General features: G+C 41.9%; 2 protein-coding genes across 2 annotated transcripts; one reads left to right on the top strand and one right to left on the bottom strand.

The window, feature by feature from the left end:
* Window positions 1-1,412: 1,412 nt before the first annotated feature.
* Window positions 1,413-9,153, bottom strand: LOC111974834 (BAG family molecular chaperone regulator 4). Its single transcript, XM_024002864.2, has 5 exons — window positions 8,867-9,153; window positions 6,866-6,982; window positions 6,407-6,649; window positions 6,047-6,301; window positions 1,413-3,594 (listed from the first exon to the last, which is right to left on the bottom strand). Exons 1-5 carry the CDS (start codon window positions 8,993-8,995, stop codon window positions 3,121-3,123), a joined length of 1,218 nt encoding a protein of 405 aa, XP_023858632.2. The 5' UTR covers window positions 8,996-9,153; the 3' UTR covers window positions 1,413-3,120.
* Window positions 9,154-15,101: 5,948 nt separating this feature from the next.
* Window positions 15,102-16,967, top strand: LOC111974750 (U6 snRNA-associated Sm-like protein LSm1). Its single transcript, XM_024002724.2, has 4 exons — window positions 15,102-15,402; window positions 15,634-15,702; window positions 15,946-16,061; window positions 16,397-16,967. Exons 1-4 carry the CDS (start codon window positions 15,357-15,359, stop codon window positions 16,565-16,567), a joined length of 402 nt encoding a protein of 133 aa, XP_023858492.1. The 5' UTR covers window positions 15,102-15,356; the 3' UTR covers window positions 16,568-16,967.
* The last annotated feature ends 390 nt before the right edge of the window (window positions 16,968-17,357 follow it).

The following is a 17,357-nucleotide window of genomic DNA, read 5'->3' as shown; positions in this document are numbered from 1 at the left end:
GTTTATTAAAAAACATATTGCACAACTATGAAAATACTGTAGATATTTGTACATGTTGAGGACAGGTCTAGAATAAACAAATAAATACGGTCTACAATGGACAAGTCATATCCAGGGCTGTGTAGAAACTTGAAGTTCTGGACATTGAAGCATGGAGTTGATGCTAGATCTATATAGAGATTGACAGTTATTTGCTCTAATACAATCTGATATTAATACAGAATTCACACTGCTGACGTCCACTTTGGGAACAGTGACCAGATTAGCCTATGCACTTTTCCGATGCATAACTCTGCTTTAGGGTGCATGTTACTTTAGGGCCCAAGCGCTTAAAAAAATATTTACAATCCGCTCTCCTCACACCTGAGCCTTGTCCAAAACATGCCTTGGATTAATCTCTGTGGATCTGTTGACATACACAATTCTTGTCCATTTCTCCTGACCATATTTTCCAGTCAACCAATATAAAAAGGACAGGTATTGTCACTGCACTTACTGGTCTCCAATGTAGTCTGCGCCACACTTTGCATGGGTGATGATGGCTTTCCCATTGAAGTGCAGTCGTTCCATGTATGTAGTTCTGTCCTTGAGCTGTTCTTGTCTATTGATGTTCTGTATTATGTTTCATGTTTTGTGTGTACCCCAGGAAGAGTAGCTGCTGATTTTGCAACAGCTAATGGGGATCCTAATAAAATACCAAAACATTGCCAGCCCTGGTGAAAGGTCAATCTCCACCTAACGAGGAGGGTGTCTGTCGTTCCAGGACAGGTGGAGTTGAGGTAAAATCTTTTTGTTTTGGTTTTAAAGTAAATGACAAATCTCTGCTACAATACCTCCATAGGTTACGTAGAAATCCAGTTTTTCAAAGTGGTTTGAAGCCCGGTGCGACAGTTTTTGTTGTTGTTGCAGCTGCTGCCATCTTTCAGTGGAACTGGTTTTGGAAAGGGTAGTGTAAGGCTAAGCTAATTGTTAGAACCATAGGCTCCTATGGTTCTAAGATTAACTTAGCCTTAAAATGCTTTTGAGAAACTGGGCCCTTGTCTATCACCATGCAAGGGACGCAGACTGCCTACTGTACATCTCCATACTTTAGAGCAGCAAAACTATTGATTGTAGATTAGTTTCATAGGAATCCTGAAGAGGGATTGAATGAACAAGTGCAGGATTAATAAAGTCGGTTTGCTTCAGTGTTGCATGCTCCAGTGAGTCTTCAAAGCCTTCTGACACTCTGTCCCACAAATCAAATTCAATGAGTGTTCAAAAATGCTCGGCGAGAACATGTTATGCTTTCACATCTATTTAAAAAGATCTGAATGCTAGCTGTCAGGCAATGATATGTGCGGGGACATACACAGCAGTCTCAATTTCACCAAAAGACATGACATTTTTCTCATGGCTGGCCATTCTGAAAATAAAAATCTTCAGGGAGGGAAACTATTCACAGAATTATCTAAATCCCTAGAGAAAAGAGAGCAAGTGGCATGTGCTTTGTCTCACCATCAGCACCCCTTCATTCAAAAATGTCTGTCATTTTCTCTCTCCCACCTATAATATGACGAACTCTTGTTAATTGTGAGTGTTTACGGTATGTTTTCCAAAAAGACTACAATTGCATTAATACAACATATAAAACAAAAAATATCCTGACATTTAATGCAAGTCCTCAGTTTGAGCTATAGTCATTTCTAAAATCAGTCAGGCAAATATTTCCATCTAAACGTTGGACCCATGCATTTAAACAGAAACCTCTGTAGACATGACCTTTTACAGGTCTATGTTACACACACACGTCAATCGTGAACTAATACACAATAATCTTAACACAAAAATATACCAGTACACGGAAAAAAAATTAACTAATATGACAAACATAACATTTTGTTCCATGCAAAGCTTTAGAGATTGTTTATTTTTTTTAAGATTTGAAAAAGCACCTGCCGATATTATGGCACTTGTGATTTATTAGAACCGATCACAGTCTAGGAAATAGTTGATCCAACCTCCTCTTCCAATACTTTGACAATGCATCCTTCGTTCCCTCCCTCCCTCAAATAGTCACTGGTCCGAGACTGGATTTGTCAAACTATGTGGCAGAATGGTCAGAGATTACTCCAAAGGAAGGAAGACCTGGGACAGGGTCAGTTTTCCTTTTCAACCTTCTGAAATCTGATCCTAGATCTGCACTTACAGACTGTGTCTACCACCAGTCAATGGAAATAGCATTGTGAAGAAGTTGTAGACCAACTACTAAACAGTACATACCAGGGTTGGGATCAATTCCATCTATTCAGAATGTGAATTGAAACTTGCTCAATATTTTCATTGCGCAACTTCCATTAATAAAGTGGATTTCAATACATTTCTTAAAAAAATCGACCACATTGAAAAGCAATTGACCCTACCTTTGTATATCCTGAAGTGTCAAATAAACAGAATACATTACCCAGTACTGATTTGGAAGGCTGTGTGTGTGAATGCACCGTTTGCATTCTGCTTGCAATGACAAGTGGGTGACAATGTTGGGGTGAGTGATAAAGGGGAAATCTCATGGCAGTGCCATTGGTTCGCATCGTCTAAGAAAATGGTGAATGGAACACATGGCCTTTAACCACAGACCTAGGATCAGATCAGCCTACTCCAAATCCTAACTGAAAACTTATCTGACCCTGTACCAGTGATTAAGGGGCAATGTCTACCTACTTCGAAAGGAACATGGTGACACTACATTGCACGGGCATAAGTATGACATAAGACGCTTTAAGCAGTCATGGACACTAATGTCGGGTTATGAAAACTAACCCAACAACACCATAACTTGATATGTACAACCATTCAATTTTCCATCATGACTACTTTGAAATGGCATCTTATGTATGTTGTGATCACACCTGCATAAAGTATCCCAAGCTGGCCCGATTCCAAACCAAACCCTTGTTGACAATCAGCCCATCTAAACCTTTCCGATCCGGGAGGTGTAGACAACAAACAAGGACTTAGGACTCCAATGAATTCTAAGGGACCGGTTTAAATCTGAAATAAGGCCCACAACCTGACTGTGGAAGATTCAAATGTCACAAGAAAAGAACAGTAAGACCCGTCCATATACGTAACTGGTTCAGTTCAGAAGGCCTTTTTCTCCAGCCGGTCCAGTATGGCCTGGATCCTCTGCACAGCCTCCTTCCGGGCCTGCCTTACCACTTCCTGTCCCTGAGTCTCCACTGAGTCCAACACCAGCAGATCCTTAGTAAGCAGTTCCTCTAGGTACCTGTAACTCTTGTCCGATTTTTTACCCACAAACTCGTCCACATCCTCATGGAGCAAAAGCACCCGGGCCATGACCTGCTGGACTTTGGCCAGGCTAGGGTTGTCGATCAGTCCCTGGGGCTGGGCTGGAGCTGCGATTGGGGGTGGAGGCTCACCCTGGGAAGGCTTTGGCTCCTGCGCCCCTCCTCGCCCTGGTTTATTGTACATCTGGGGAGGTGAGCTGAAGTCGACAGGCTTGCCATTGGTGGGGTTAGGGGAGTGGGCCAGTCTGGGTTTGGGTCCCACCTGTGGGGCACGCTGGTGCTGGTGGGGTCCTGGGTAGTGCTGGTCCTGAGGAAGTAAAAAAAGATTGTCTTAGACCAAGGGTGGGCAAACAAACTTGTTGGCTTGAGGGCCACATGATTTCAAAATTCAATTTGTTCCTCAAAATACATGTGCAGGCTAGAAAGAGGGCAGTTTTGAAAATACACTACTAAAAGTATGTGGACACCTGCTCGTCAAATATCTCATTCCAAAATGATGGGCATTGATATGGAGTTGGTCCTCCTTTTACTGCTATAACTTCTGGGAATGCTTTCCACTAGATGCTGGAACATTGCTGCAGGGACTTGCTTCCATTCAGCCACAAGAGCATTAGTGAGGTCGGGCACTGATTTTGGGCAATTAGGCCTAGTTTATTTAACTAGGCAAGTCAGTTAAGAACAATGTCTTATTTACATTGATGGCCTACACCGGCCAAACCAGGACGACGCTGGGCCAATTGTGGACCTTCCTATGGGACTCCCAATCATGGCTGGTTGTGATACAGCCTGGATTCGAACCAGGGTGTCTGTAGTGACGCCTTTAGCACTGACATCCTTAAACTGCTGCGCCACTCGGGTGCCCAAAAGTGGTGGTTCCACTGGGGACAAGTCAAGTTATTCCACAACGATCTCGACAAACCATTTCTGTATGGACCTCGCTTTGTGCACAGGGGCATTGTCATGCTTTAATTGGCACTATGCATTGGGGCAGGTAGCATTCGTCAAACCCAGATTCGCCCATCAGACTGACAGATGGTGACGTGTGATTCATCACTTCAGAGAACACGTTTCCACTGCTCCAGAAGTGCAATGGTGGCAAGCTTTACACCACTCCAGTCGACGCCTTGTATTGTGCATGGTGATCTTAGGCTTGTTTGTGGCTGCTCAGCTATGGAAACCCATTACATGAAGCTCCCGACGAACAGTTCTTGTGCTGACAGTACTGAGTGTTGCAACCGAGGACAGAAAAGTTTCACACGCTACGCATTTCAACACTCGGCGGTCCAGTTCTGTGAGCTTGTGTGGCCTACCACTTCGCGGCTGAGCCGTTGTCACTCCTAAACGTTTCCACTTCACAATAACAGCACTTACACTTGACCGGGGCAGCTCTAGCACGGCAGAAATCTGACGAACTGACTTGTTGGAAAGGTGGCATCGTATGACGGTGCCATGTTGAAAGTCACTGAGCTCTTCAGTAAGGCCATTCTACTGTTTGTCTATGGAGATTGCGTGGCTGTGCGCTTGATTTTATACACCTGTCAGCAACGGAAGTGGCTGAAATAACAGAATCCACTCATTTGAAAGGGTGTCCACATATTTTTGTATATGTAGTGTATAGGACGATTATCATTTCTACCTACACTGAACTAAAATATAAAAACACATGTAAAGTGTTGGCCCATGTTTGATGAGTGGAAATAAAAGATCCCCAAAATTTTCCATAGGCAAAAAGATGTATTCTTCCAAATTGAGCACAAATTTGTTTATATCCCTGTTAGTGAGCATTTCTCCTTTTCCAAGATAATCCAGCCACCTGGCAGATGTGGCATATCAAGAAGCTGATTAAACAGCATGACCATTACACAGGTGCACCTTGTGCTGTGGACAATAAAATGTGCAGTTGTCGCAACAATGCCACAGATGTCTCAAGTTGAGGGAGCGTGCAATTTGCATGCTGACTGCAGGAATGACCACCAGAGCTGTTGCCAGAGACTTAAATGTTCATTTCTCTACCATAAGCCGCTTCCAATGTCATTTTAGAGAATTTGGCAGTACATCCAACCGGCCTCAAAACCGCAGACCACGTGTATGGCGATGTGTGGGCAAGCGTCAACGTTGTGAACAGAGTGCCCCATGGTGGGGTAATGGTATTGGCAAGCCTAAGCTACAGACAAAGAACACAATTGCATTTTATCGACGGCAATTTCAACGGACAAAAATACTGTGACGAGATCCTAAGGCCCATTTTTCTTTAATGCATCTGTAACCAACAGATGAATATCTGTTTTCCCAGTTATGCGAAATCCGATGATTAGGGCCTTACGAATTTATTTCAAATTGGCCGATTTCCTCATATGAACCGTAATTCAGTAAAATCAATGAAGTTGTTGCATGTTGCGTTTATATTTTTGTTCAGTATATTTTTTAGACATTAAAATGTGTCCTGGAGTGTTTTTTTTAAACCCAAAATAATAATTGTAAAATCTACTAGCGGGTCTGATGCGGCCTGCGGGCCGTAGTTTGCCCACCTGTCTTAAGACGACTAGTGTATAATGAATATAAGTTATTAAAATTCAGACCCAAAACAGCTACGGTACCAGAGGAAGGATTGAGGTTTTATCTGACATTTCCCCTTTTCTTCCAAGAAGTAAATTAGGCCCACTTGGATTTTATTTTAGAAACAATATGTGCAAATAAAGGAGATGAGACAAAAAGCCACTTTAGGTCATTGAGATGCATCCTTTGTGTTCCACATGTACCTTGGCTTCATAGGGGGGTGGGGCTCCAGTGCCTGTCCCTGGCCAGGCTGGGGGTTGCTGGGGGTGGACAGGGGTCCCATAGTGGCTGTCTGGCTGCCACTGCTGGTGTGAGGGCCCATACCCACCCGAGTGGGCCCAAGCCTCAGCCTGCGGCCTATGGTGAATGGCCTGTCCAGTGGGGTATGGGGGGTTTGAGGGCAACGCAGGACCACCTTCCCCATAGTGCGAGTAAGACCCAGGAAGATAGCCAGAGGCCTAAAGAAGATCAAGGTATAAAATAGAAAACAAGGTCCATTATACCCAACTGCCTTTACATCAGACACCATTAAACACTGCCCTGTACTGGTTGAATGAACTTACCCCTTGACAGTGTGGTCCAGGATAGTGGTGGTGCTGATGTTGGTGCTGGGCATGTGGTTGTCCTGACCCCCCTGTGCTCTGCTCTGGTCCTGGGCAGCCCTGGCTAGGGTACTGGCCTGGGGCCTGCCTGGGAGGCATCTGGTCTGCACAGTAGAATGGGTTGGATGGGTGGAAAGAACTTGCCGGATACTGGCCTGGACCAGGGTTATAGACACTGTGGCCATTTGGATATGCTTGCATTGCCTGGACAGGGAGCGAGGGAGAGAGAGAGAGTGTGTGCTTACATCCGTAAGTGTGTGAAAGTGCGTGCCAGACTACTGGTCTGTGAAATTATGTGTGTGTGACAAAGTGTCACAGAAGGCTGAGAGCACTTTAGTCTAGAGATAAGGAATTCATTCCCATATATAGCCTTGGATTTAGAGGGCCTTTGCTATGACATAACACGAGGCTGTACTGTACCTGTGGGTTGTAAGGTGGCTGCACGTCAGATCCTGAAGGATATGCATAGTGCCCTGCTGTGGAATGTGACTGGGGGTACCAGTAGTTTGAGGAATAACCAGGGTATTGGGAAGCGTCCTGTAGGCATATGAGGAGAGATGTATTTTTCCTGGCCTCCAAATCAGCAGTATCCAATAGTCAAATGCAGAAAGACTGACACTGATCGAATGTAAAAACATTTCCTACCATATTACATAATAGCTAGCTAGCAGCAACAGCCATCACACAACATTAGCTAGTTGTGTTAAGAGCACCGACGCTAATTCTGAACCTTAACACATTGCTTGTCGTATGGTTTTGTAAACAAAGGAAAGTATATTTCATATCAGCCTAAATTACTACACAGCTTAATATGATTAGGGTTCCCACGCGGACATATTTCCATGTTACAGTGCTTGTTAATGGAAAAACAGAACATGTAAGGTCCTTGGACTATAAGGAGTAATGCAGGAAATGACTGCCCCCTAGCATTGAGGATTTCAAGTTGAAGGCTGACCACCATACCGCAGGCACTGTTTCCAGAAAACATCTTTGTGGTCCATATCCATGGATATAAATAAGCCATTACTATTGCTCTCTATTCTCATCGGAAACAAATGTGGTGACGTTAAGTCACCAATGGTCTATTGCGGCGTTCAAAACAACTGGGAACTAGGGGGAAAAAAGGAGCTTTGACTGGGAAAAATATTTTGAACTGTCCAACTTGGAATTCCAAACAGGAAACTCGGGCATTTTTTTTATTTCGAGGTTTAAAAAATATATAATTATAAACAATAAATCAATACAGGAAGTACATGTGGGAACACACGTATATATAAATAATATACAAAGGACAATTGGGCTAGGGGGTACAATATCACATTACACAAGGACCTTACTAAGGGACATACACTTATAATTCTAACAGCTTTTTGTTAGTATAGTATTTAATTCTCTTAAAATATAGTTCCATTTATTTTTGTAAGGTATGAAAATGTGGTGTTTTGTTTGTAAATTTACATTTGTGAATATGAAATTTGACCAAAAGAATAATGAAATAAATTACATAAAATAGTATCAGTTTATTTCTATCATAGGTAAAGAATCCAAGCAGTACATATCTCCACAATAGTGTAAAATCTTCATAAAAGTGTTCAATTATAAATCTACTGATGTCTTGCCACAGTTTTCTTACATGAATACAATGCCAAAAAAGATGCAACACCGTTTCTGGGTGGTCATTACAAAAAGGTACAATTTGAGTTGATGTTTTCCTTAAACATCTTCATATAGTGGTTGGCAGGATACTAATTAAGAACAATTTTAAAGGAAACTTCCTTAATTTTGTTAAGTAGGTATGTGTGCGGCAACATCCCAAATTTTTACAACACATATCAATAAATCCGTTCCAATAAGGCATGACATAAGGTAAAGAACATTCTGCTTTAACAAGGTTTGTATCGCTCTGTTGTTGAATGGACCAAAAGAGGCATCTCTCTACAACTCCTTTTGCGATCTGAATATGACTGACGTCATGATTTGACCTCGTTTTTCCCCCTCAAATTCCTAGTTGTCTTGAAAGCCCCATAAAAAAGTAATGTTAGGATCCTTTGGTATTGGGCTATTAGTTATAGATACCTAGTTAGCCATGTATTGTAGTCTCAACGGTTTGTCTAGCTAGGCTATTTATCATATACTACAAACGAGATAGCTAGCTAGAAAATCTGCATGTCAAATATAGCTAAGCAAGCTAGTTAGCAATATAGCAAATCTTACTAACCAGCTAGATTGGAATGACTGTCAGAATACGGCTAGCTAGATAACGTTAGCTGGCTAGAACGTAGGCTAACTAACTAGCTTGAGTTAATGACGTTAAACTTACACAGTACAAGACAAAGCTTGTTTACTGACATTAAACCGTGTGTTCTAAAATGAGTAACATAAGTACGTGTTGATATGAATTAGTTACACAATGTGACTTACCATAGCGTTACTCCAGTTCACGTTATTATTTTCTGAGTTGTAATTTGAAGGCCAGGCGGATTTGGGATTCGACGGCATTTGATGATGCATAACCCAAGCAGCGTCCCCAGCACTCCTGTCGTTTTCCATACAAATAATCTTGATACAATTAACTGTCAAATAGGATAGAGCTGACTGATATTGGGGACAAAATTGCTTTATTGAAACGATCCAGTTAATGCATTGATCATGGACAGCAAAGTAGGGAAACGTTTGAATGACAAGTATTTTATGCTTTGCCCCTTTAATTTTTTCGCCCCTCCCATTTCCCTTTTCACCACGTGCGTCAGTAGAATAGGTCGTTATCAATAAAACGTCACAATAACGTGCAGAGCGTTCCATTTGCCTGCTAGGTGGCAAGTCGATCACAGCTCCGCTAAAACCAATGACAACTGCTTACCCTTTTCAAAGTATTGTTAAATAAATGTTAAATATTTGGTTGTAATATCATTCTATGAAGAGCATAGTCAGACCTAAACATTTACGATTATTTCATGCAAAACAATTGTTTATATTTAGCTCTATCATAGTTATACCACAGAGTTTCTAAACACAGACCACAACGTCGCAAGAATTTTGAGAACGCTTGAGAAACAGATCAAACGACCAGGCAGGGGTTTAGAAGTCAATGAGAGAAGTGAAAAATTATTCCTTTAATTGTTGTTAATTTTCTCAATCTAAAGACACAACCTAGATTCGAGACAATTTCTTAAGTAGTTGAACGTGTTATTACTCCAACCTCGTGAAAGTGAGAACTGACAGGTTTTAATTTTCCTCAAAAACAACTTTATAATGGAGTGCCTTCTAATTTTGACCGCCTGCACATGCGCAGTTTGGCGCGTGTTTTACGCATGGGTTTAGTTAGACAAAGTCGCCATGACATCGTCAATCCTTAACATCCTAATGTTGTAAAGCAGAAGCAAATGGATTAATAAGAACAGTGGTTAAAAATAAGTGGCAAGAGTTGTGGAACAGGGAGAGTAAGGGAAGACACCTGTATAAGATCCAGGAAAAGGTGGGGGCGGGGAAGTCCTCAGGCCGAGAGAGAAGGCAGGAAGGAAAGCGTAGTCACAAGGCTGAGATTGGGACACACAAGGCTAAGTAGCACATTGAAAGTGGTGGGGAACATCCGACTTCACTGTCTCTGGTGCACACTCCAGTCCAGTTGCTGGCGATGATGCACCTTAAAGTTGGTTGCCAACCGCCATATAAAATCCACAGAAGAAGAATAACATTACCTACAAGTGTGATCTGGGATTTCTGTTGGAGAAGCAGTTTTAGCGTAGTTTTACTGTACCGTCTTTGGTTAATACAGCAAGTAGCTTTTCATGATCAGTAAACATAAACACTACATAAAGAGGGACCCAATGCAGCAACACATGACAATACAGCATGGTAGCAACACAACATGACAACAACACTACATGGTAGCAGCACAAAACATGGTACAAACATTATTGGGCACAGACAACAGCACAAAGGGCAAGAAGGTAGAGACAACAATATATCACGCAAAGCAGCCACAACTGTCAGTAAGAGTGTCCATGGTTGAGTCTTTGAATGAAGAGATTGAGATAAAACGGACCAGTTTGAGTGTTTGTTGCAGCTCGTTCCAGTCGCAAGCTGCAGCGAACTGAAAAGACGAGCGACCCAGGGATATGTGTGCTTTGGGGACCTTTAACAGAATGTGACTGGCATTGGGTGGTGTATGTGGAGGATGAGGGCTACATTACACAACACGTTGGAAATCGTAAATTCAACAATGAGTGGTTTGGAAGGAATCAGTGGCTAACTGCAAGCGTTACAAAGCAATCATTAGCCTGCTATTCAGTGGAGCGGCTGTGTGGTCCCAAATCTAAGGTTAAGGGTCTCTTTTCCTTGTTTAAAATTATAAACGTTCAACATTGGCCATGCTGTCAATGAAGCATGATTTGTGTCGCTCTCAAAACAACTTAACTGCAAAATCTGACTTTAGTTTGTTCAAGACAACTGGGAAGTCTGGAAAAATGAGTTACAACTGGGAAAATACGTTTTGAACTTTCATCCAACTCGGAATTGTAAATCGGGAACTCGGGTCTCTTTCTAGAGCTACGACCTGAAGGTCACTGACGTCATCATGATTCAACCTTTTTTTCCCGAGTTCCCAGTTGTCAGCACCCTAAATCCAGAGAATGACAGACTTTGACGACAAAATTTGCCCACGAAGGACCGCCGCGCCACTTTCCTGTTCAAGTGAGCACAGCACAAAAGGTGAGTCCAACAATGTCTTGTATGCTGATGCATAAATGTTGGGTAGTAAGCTGTTAGTAGCCCATGTGCCTCACCTTAATAATTTGGTCTATTTTCACCTCTTAATTTTGCTGACTGTTCTGACTTGGTGGTGCACATGTAACCTATAACCTGAGAAATGTTATCATAGAATATTGTAAGAGTTTTCTTTGTCTGCATATATGCCCCCTTTATTTATCCTATGGTGCTGACTTGGTGTACAAGGAGAACGCTGTGAGAACGGCCCATGTTCTGAATTCTGTCGCTGTACATTTCAAAAGTGCTGAACAAATAGTTATGTTGACTATGTCCGTCCTAGTTCGCTCATTAATGTCTTTATCAAAATTACGGATTGACGCTTATCCACTTGTCATCCACTTATGCCATAGTTTGTACATCTCAATTGTCAGTAGAAACCACATTTGTTTAAGCAAGTCAGCCATATCAGCTATGTTTTTTAAAGGCAGTAAATGAGGCTGAATGAGCTGTTTTGCTGATAGCCAGGTGTAGCAGTGGTATAGTGCAATTATTGTATTGTTTAGTGTTCTGTTGTGTAGTGGCTTTGCTGGCATGCATCCCACATGTTTTTTTGTTGCCCCACCCAGATTTACATGCTAAAATCACCACTGTATACCCCTATTTCATTTAAAGAAAATCCCCACCTCATTCCAAGCCTGCACTTTCAGCTGATTGTTTCATTCCAAATCCGTTGTGGTGGCGTACAGAGCCGAAATGTTAATAACTTGGTCAATGTCCAAATATTTATGGACCTGACTGTATGTGTATATATATATATATATATATATACACACACACACACACATACAGTGCCAGTCAAAAATATATATATATATATAGTACCAGTCAAAAGTTTGGGCACACCTACTCATTCAAGGGGTTTTCTTTATTTTTACTATTTTCTGCATTGTAGAATAATAGTGAAGACATCAAAACTATGAAATAACACATATGGAATGATGTAGAAACCAAAAAAGTGTTAAACAAATCAAAATATATTTTGTTATATTTGAGATTCTTCAAAGTAGCCACCATTTGCCTTGATGACAGCTTTGCACACTCTTGGTATTCTCTCATCCAGCTTCATGAGGTAGTCACCTGGAATGCATTTTAATTAACAGGTGTGCCTTGTTCAAAGTTAATTTGTGGAATTTCTTTCCTTAATGCGTTTGAGCCAATGCCAAGAACAGCTCAAGTAAGCAAAGAGAATAGGCAGTCCATTATTGCTTTAAGACATGAAGGTCAGTCAATCCGGAAAGTTTCAAAAACGTTTAAAGTTTCTTCAAGTGCAGTCTCAAAAACCATCAAGCGCTATGATGAAACTGGCTCTCATGAGGACCACCACAGGAAAGGAAGACCCAGAGTTACCTTTGCTGCAGAGGATAAGTTCATTAGAGTTACCAGCCTCAAAAATTGCAGCCCAAATAAATGCTTCACGGAGTTCAAGTAACAGACACATCTCAACATCAACTGTTCAGATGAGACTGTGTGAATCAGGCCTTCATGGTCGAATTGCTGCAAAGAAACCACTACTAAAGGACACCAATAAAAATAAGAGACTTGCTTGGGCCAAGAAATACGAGCAGTGGACATTAGTCCGGTGGAAATCTTTTCTTTGGTCTGACGACAATTTTTTTTATTTTTTTTTTCAACCGCCGTGTCTTTGTAACACGGCGGTGGTTCCCACCGTGAAGCATGGAGGAGGTGTGGGGGTGCTTTGCTTGGACACTGTCTGTGACTTATTTAGAATTCAAGGCACAGTTAACCAGCATGGCTACCACAGCATTCTGCAGCGATACGCCATCCCATCTGGTTTGCGCTTAGTGGGACTATCATTTGTTTTTCAACAGGACAATGACCCAACACACCTCCACCTCTAAGGGCTATTTGACCAAGGAGAGTGATGGAGTGCTGCATCAGATGACCTGGCCTCCACAATCACCCAACCTCAACGCAATTGAGATGGTTTGGGATGAGTTGCACCACAGAGTGAGGGAATATCAGCCAACAAGTGCTCAGCATATCTGGTCACTCCTTCAAGACAGTTGGAAAAGCATTCCAGGTGAAGCTGGTTGAGAGTGCCAAGAGTGTGCAAAGCTGTCATCACGGCAAAGGGTGGCTACTTTGAAGAATGTAAAATATATTAACACTTTTTTTGGTTACTACATGATTCCATATGTGTTATTTCATAGTTTTGATGTCTTCACTATTATTCTACAATGCAGAAAATAGTAAAAATAAAGAAAACCCCTTGAATGAGTAGGTGTGTCCAAACTATTGACTGTACTGTATGTGTGTGATGGAATGTATAGACATTATGGATAGTATGTGGACAGAATATATAGTACATCTGAAGAATACATGTGTAGAATAGTGCATGTACAGCAATAGTTGAATAGAATGTACTTGACTAGAATACAGTATATACATATTAAATGAGAAACACTGTATGTAAAAATTATTAACGTGACCAGTGTTCCAGGTCTATGTACATAGGGCAGCAGCCTCTAAGGTTCAGGGATGAGTAACCAGGTGGTAGCCGGCTAGTGACAGTGACACAGTTTTTTCCCCCACCGACACCACACATTGCTTTGTCCCATGTCCTCCTGCACACTTCTCACATCTTGGAATCTCCCTCCTACACACTACTGCAACATGACCATGAGCTTAGCATCAGAAACACTGTAGTGGGTTTGGCACCAAAGCTCTCACTGGATAATTGACACATCCTATCATTACTTTATCAGGTAAAGACTCTGCTTCAAAAGGACAGACAATGTCTTTTCAGTTTCACCACGCTCACCACCGGGTCTGCGTTTCACCCAGCGGCGGGCGTCATAGACACAGGGAATAGCAAAAAATTTTTACATTATAAATCTATACAATTTGTGGTAGTTGTTTGCAGGGTCTAATCTTTTTTGTCTTAAAAATTAAAGGCCTGCTCATTTAAAGGTATTACATTATTAGAAACATGCAATGTCCTAAATCTAAATCCTTAGTTCCAAACTGCCTCTGGAAGCAACATCAGCACAAGAACTGTTTGTCGGGAGTGTCATGAAATTGGTTTCAATAGCCGAGCAGCCGCACATAAGCATAAGATCACCATGCACAATGCCAAGCGTCGGCTGGAGGGGTGTAAAGCTCGCCGTCATTGGACTCAGGAGCAGTGGAAACTCGTTCTCTGGAGTGAAGAATCACCATCTGGCAGACCGACGGATGAATCTGGGTTTGGCAGATGCAAGGAGAATGCTACCTGCCCCAATGCATAATGCCAACTGTAAAGTTTGGTGGAGGAGGAATAATGGTCTGGGGCTGTTTTACATGGTTCGGGTTAGGCCCCTTAGTTCCTGTGAAGGGAAGTCTTAATGCTACAGCATACAATGACATTCTAGATGATTCTGTGCTTCCAACTTTGTGGCAACAGTTTGGGGAAGACCCTTTCCTGTTTTAGCATGACAACGCCCCCGTGCACAAAGCAAGGTCCGTACAGAAATGGTTTGTCGAGATTGGTTTGGATGAATTTGACTGGCCTGCACAGAGCCCTGACCTCAACCCCATCGAACTCCTTTGGGATGAATTGGAACGCTGACTGCGAGCCAGGCCTAATCGCCCAACATCAGTGTCCGACCTCACTAACGCTCTTGTGGCTGAATGGAAGCAAGTCCCCGCAGCAATGTTCCAACATCTAGTGGAAAGCCTTCCCAGAAGAGTGGAGACTATTATAGCAGTAAAGGGGGGACCAACTCCATATTAATGCCCATGATTTTGGAATTCATGTTCGATGAGCAGATGTCCACATACTTTTTGTCACGTAGTGTATCTATATTAGATCATCAGAATAAATAGAAGAAAAAAATTCCAATGTTCCTTGCCATTGGTGCTTAAAGGGTTTAATATTTTACAGGAAGTCTTTCCCCGAGCGTGCATTACTGCAAGTGTGCTTCCTGTAGAGAGAATACAGGTTGTTGGAACTTTTCTACTACCAAGTTGGGGACTTTTGTTTTGAAAATATCGGAAAATCCGTGACCCGGAAGTGCTTTTTTAGTGTTGCTGAAGAGATGCTTATTAAGACTCTGATCTTATTTTGAACAATTCATGGCTTAATACATTTCATACACAGCGATTAGCTATAATTTAACCGCAGAGATAGCTACACACGATCACAATGAACTACATGCCAGGGACCGCGAGTCTCATCGATGACATAGACAGTAAGTAGGTATAGCGAATGTTAGGCTGAGTGAAGGCAGCAGTGTGAACAAGTCCGCACTGTTTCCAACCTTCGGAAAACAGTGATGATGATCATGATTATTAGATACAGTTATATTGTAAACCCCTTCTTGTAACTATTTATTCTCCGAGCTCAGTGTTGGGGAAAACGATTGGATACTTTGTATCCGCGTGCTGTGGCTCTACTATAAACAGTAATTTTTCTCTTGCAGAAAAGCATCTTGTACTTCTTCGCGATGGAAGAACGCTAATTGGGTTTCTTAGAAGCATCGACCAGTTTGGTATGGCAAATAAACCACCTAACAATCTTATAGTAGTTTTAACACACTAGCTCACTTGGCATACTAAGTTAGCTCTAGTTTAGATCCCCTGTGGATATCCTCCATACATTGAGATGGGATTGAGTTTACTAAAATACCTACTACGTAAACCTTGAAATAATGTGACGTATTCACAAGTAGCTACATTCAGGCAATCAAAAGGGAAATTATATCAACTGCACTATCACTTAACCTCTCTTTCAGCCAACCTAGTTTTCCATCAAACAGTCGAGCGCATCCATGTGGGCAAGAAGTTTGGGGACATCCCCAGAGGAATCTTCATTGTGAGAGGAGAGAATGTCGTTTTGCTTGGTGAAATAGTAAGTATTCATCCATGCCACCCTCTTGTTCTTTATCAGTGATTATTTAGCCTTCCTCGTACAGTATGCCTACACATAGAAATGTGTTTGTGTTAACGTAGCCTGTTGATTAGACCAGTTAATTGAGTCTATAGCAGTTTTCCAGTATGCGCACATGATTCATTTTGCTTGAAACTTTAGTTGTCACCTCAGTTGCGTGGTTCACACACTGATCACACAGTTGATGATAATCAGTTGCTGGGGTTTACATGTGTGTGCCACTGCGATTGTTCTCCAGCAGGACATGTGTGACATGTAGGTTTACAGTATGTTTAATATGGTGTTTCCCTCTTTAGGACATGGATAAGCCGTGTGACACAGTCTTGCAGCAGGTTTCTATAGAGGAGATCCTAGAGGAGCAGCGATTGCAACAGCAAGCCAAGCAGGAGACAGAGAAAGCCAAGGTGACCGCACTGAAGGACAGAGGCCTATCCATCCCCAAGGCAGATAATCTTGATGAATACTGAAGGCACTTCTGTTCTATTTTCCTCCGTTATACTAGACTTCCCAGTTCTATGTTGAATAGGGGATTATTTTGGCTATGGGGAGAAGAATGTGTGGTTTATAGATGAAGCAGCGTACCGATTTCATTTTGATAGTGGCTCATTGGTTCGAAAGCAAGCAATGATTTAAGTGATGCATTTTTGTTATATTTGATGACTGGCGTAATGCAGGAATTGAGGGTAGACCACACAAACTAGATTGTCTGCAAGACTACATTTGATGCGATAAATCAATTAAATATGATTTTCAGACCACCAAACGTATAACTTGTCAATAGTACATAACGATGGATTCTTTATGTTTGTGTAAACAGACTTAAACTGTAATGGTAAGATTTGTTTTCCATTAAAGTGTTTATTTTAATACTGAGGTCCACTTTGTAGAAATTGTAACAGGACTGTTCTACTTCATCAAGCACTACAGTTTGGGTTCATTCCTCCAGGCAACCGTTTTAACACAGATTCTCTGGACGATGTTTACTGTGGCACAGGTTGCAACTGAGCTACGACACTTCCTCACCAGTTGCGTTTCTATTAGCTCAGGAAGTTATAGTTCAGGTGCAAGCTGTGCCACAGTAAACCTCTTCAGCTGAGTCTGTGGGAAAACAGTGTACATACAGTAAGGGTAGCTTTTGTACATGGAGTTGATATGAAAGTAGACTGTTTAAGGTTCCCACAATCAAGGTTCAATTGACATTGTGTGGGTCAAACAAAACGCCCTAATTGGTTGACAATGGAGCCACCCACAATGCAG

The sequence above is a fragment of the Salvelinus sp. IW2-2015 genome, linkage group LG15 (genome assembly GCF_002910315.2).
Source record: "Salvelinus sp. IW2-2015 linkage group LG15, ASM291031v2, whole genome shotgun sequence".
Taxonomy (NCBI): domain Eukaryota; kingdom Metazoa; phylum Chordata; class Actinopteri; order Salmoniformes; family Salmonidae; genus Salvelinus; species Salvelinus sp. IW2-2015.
Note: the sequence above shows the minus strand (reverse complement) of the source record. Positions and strands in the feature narration are given on the sequence as shown.

Bases quoted from the DNA above. Each gene is read 5' to 3' on its own strand.
- LOC111974834 (XM_024002864.2), bottom strand. From the start codon at position 8,995: ATGGAAAACGACAGGAGTGCTGGGGACGCTGCTTGGGTTATGCATCAT. The intron at 6,650-6,865 runs GTACAGTACAGC...CTCCCTGTCCAG, and splicing joins AGCCACCTTACAACCCACAG to GCAATGCAAGCATATCCAAA. The intron at 6,302-6,406 runs GTAAGTTCATTC...GATCTTCTTTAG, and splicing joins CTGGACCACACTGTCAAGGG to GCCTCTGGCTATCTTCCTGG.
- LOC111974750 (XM_024002724.2), top strand. From the start codon at position 15,357: ATGAACTACATGCCAGGGACCGCGAGTCTCATCGATGACATAGACA. The intron at 15,403-15,633 runs GTAAGTAGGTAT...TTTCTCTTGCAG, and splicing joins TCTCATCGATGACATAGACA to AAAAGCATCTTGTACTTCTT. The intron at 16,062-16,396 runs GTAAGTATTCAT...TTCCCTCTTTAG, and splicing joins TCGTTTTGCTTGGTGAAATA to GACATGGATAAGCCGTGTGA.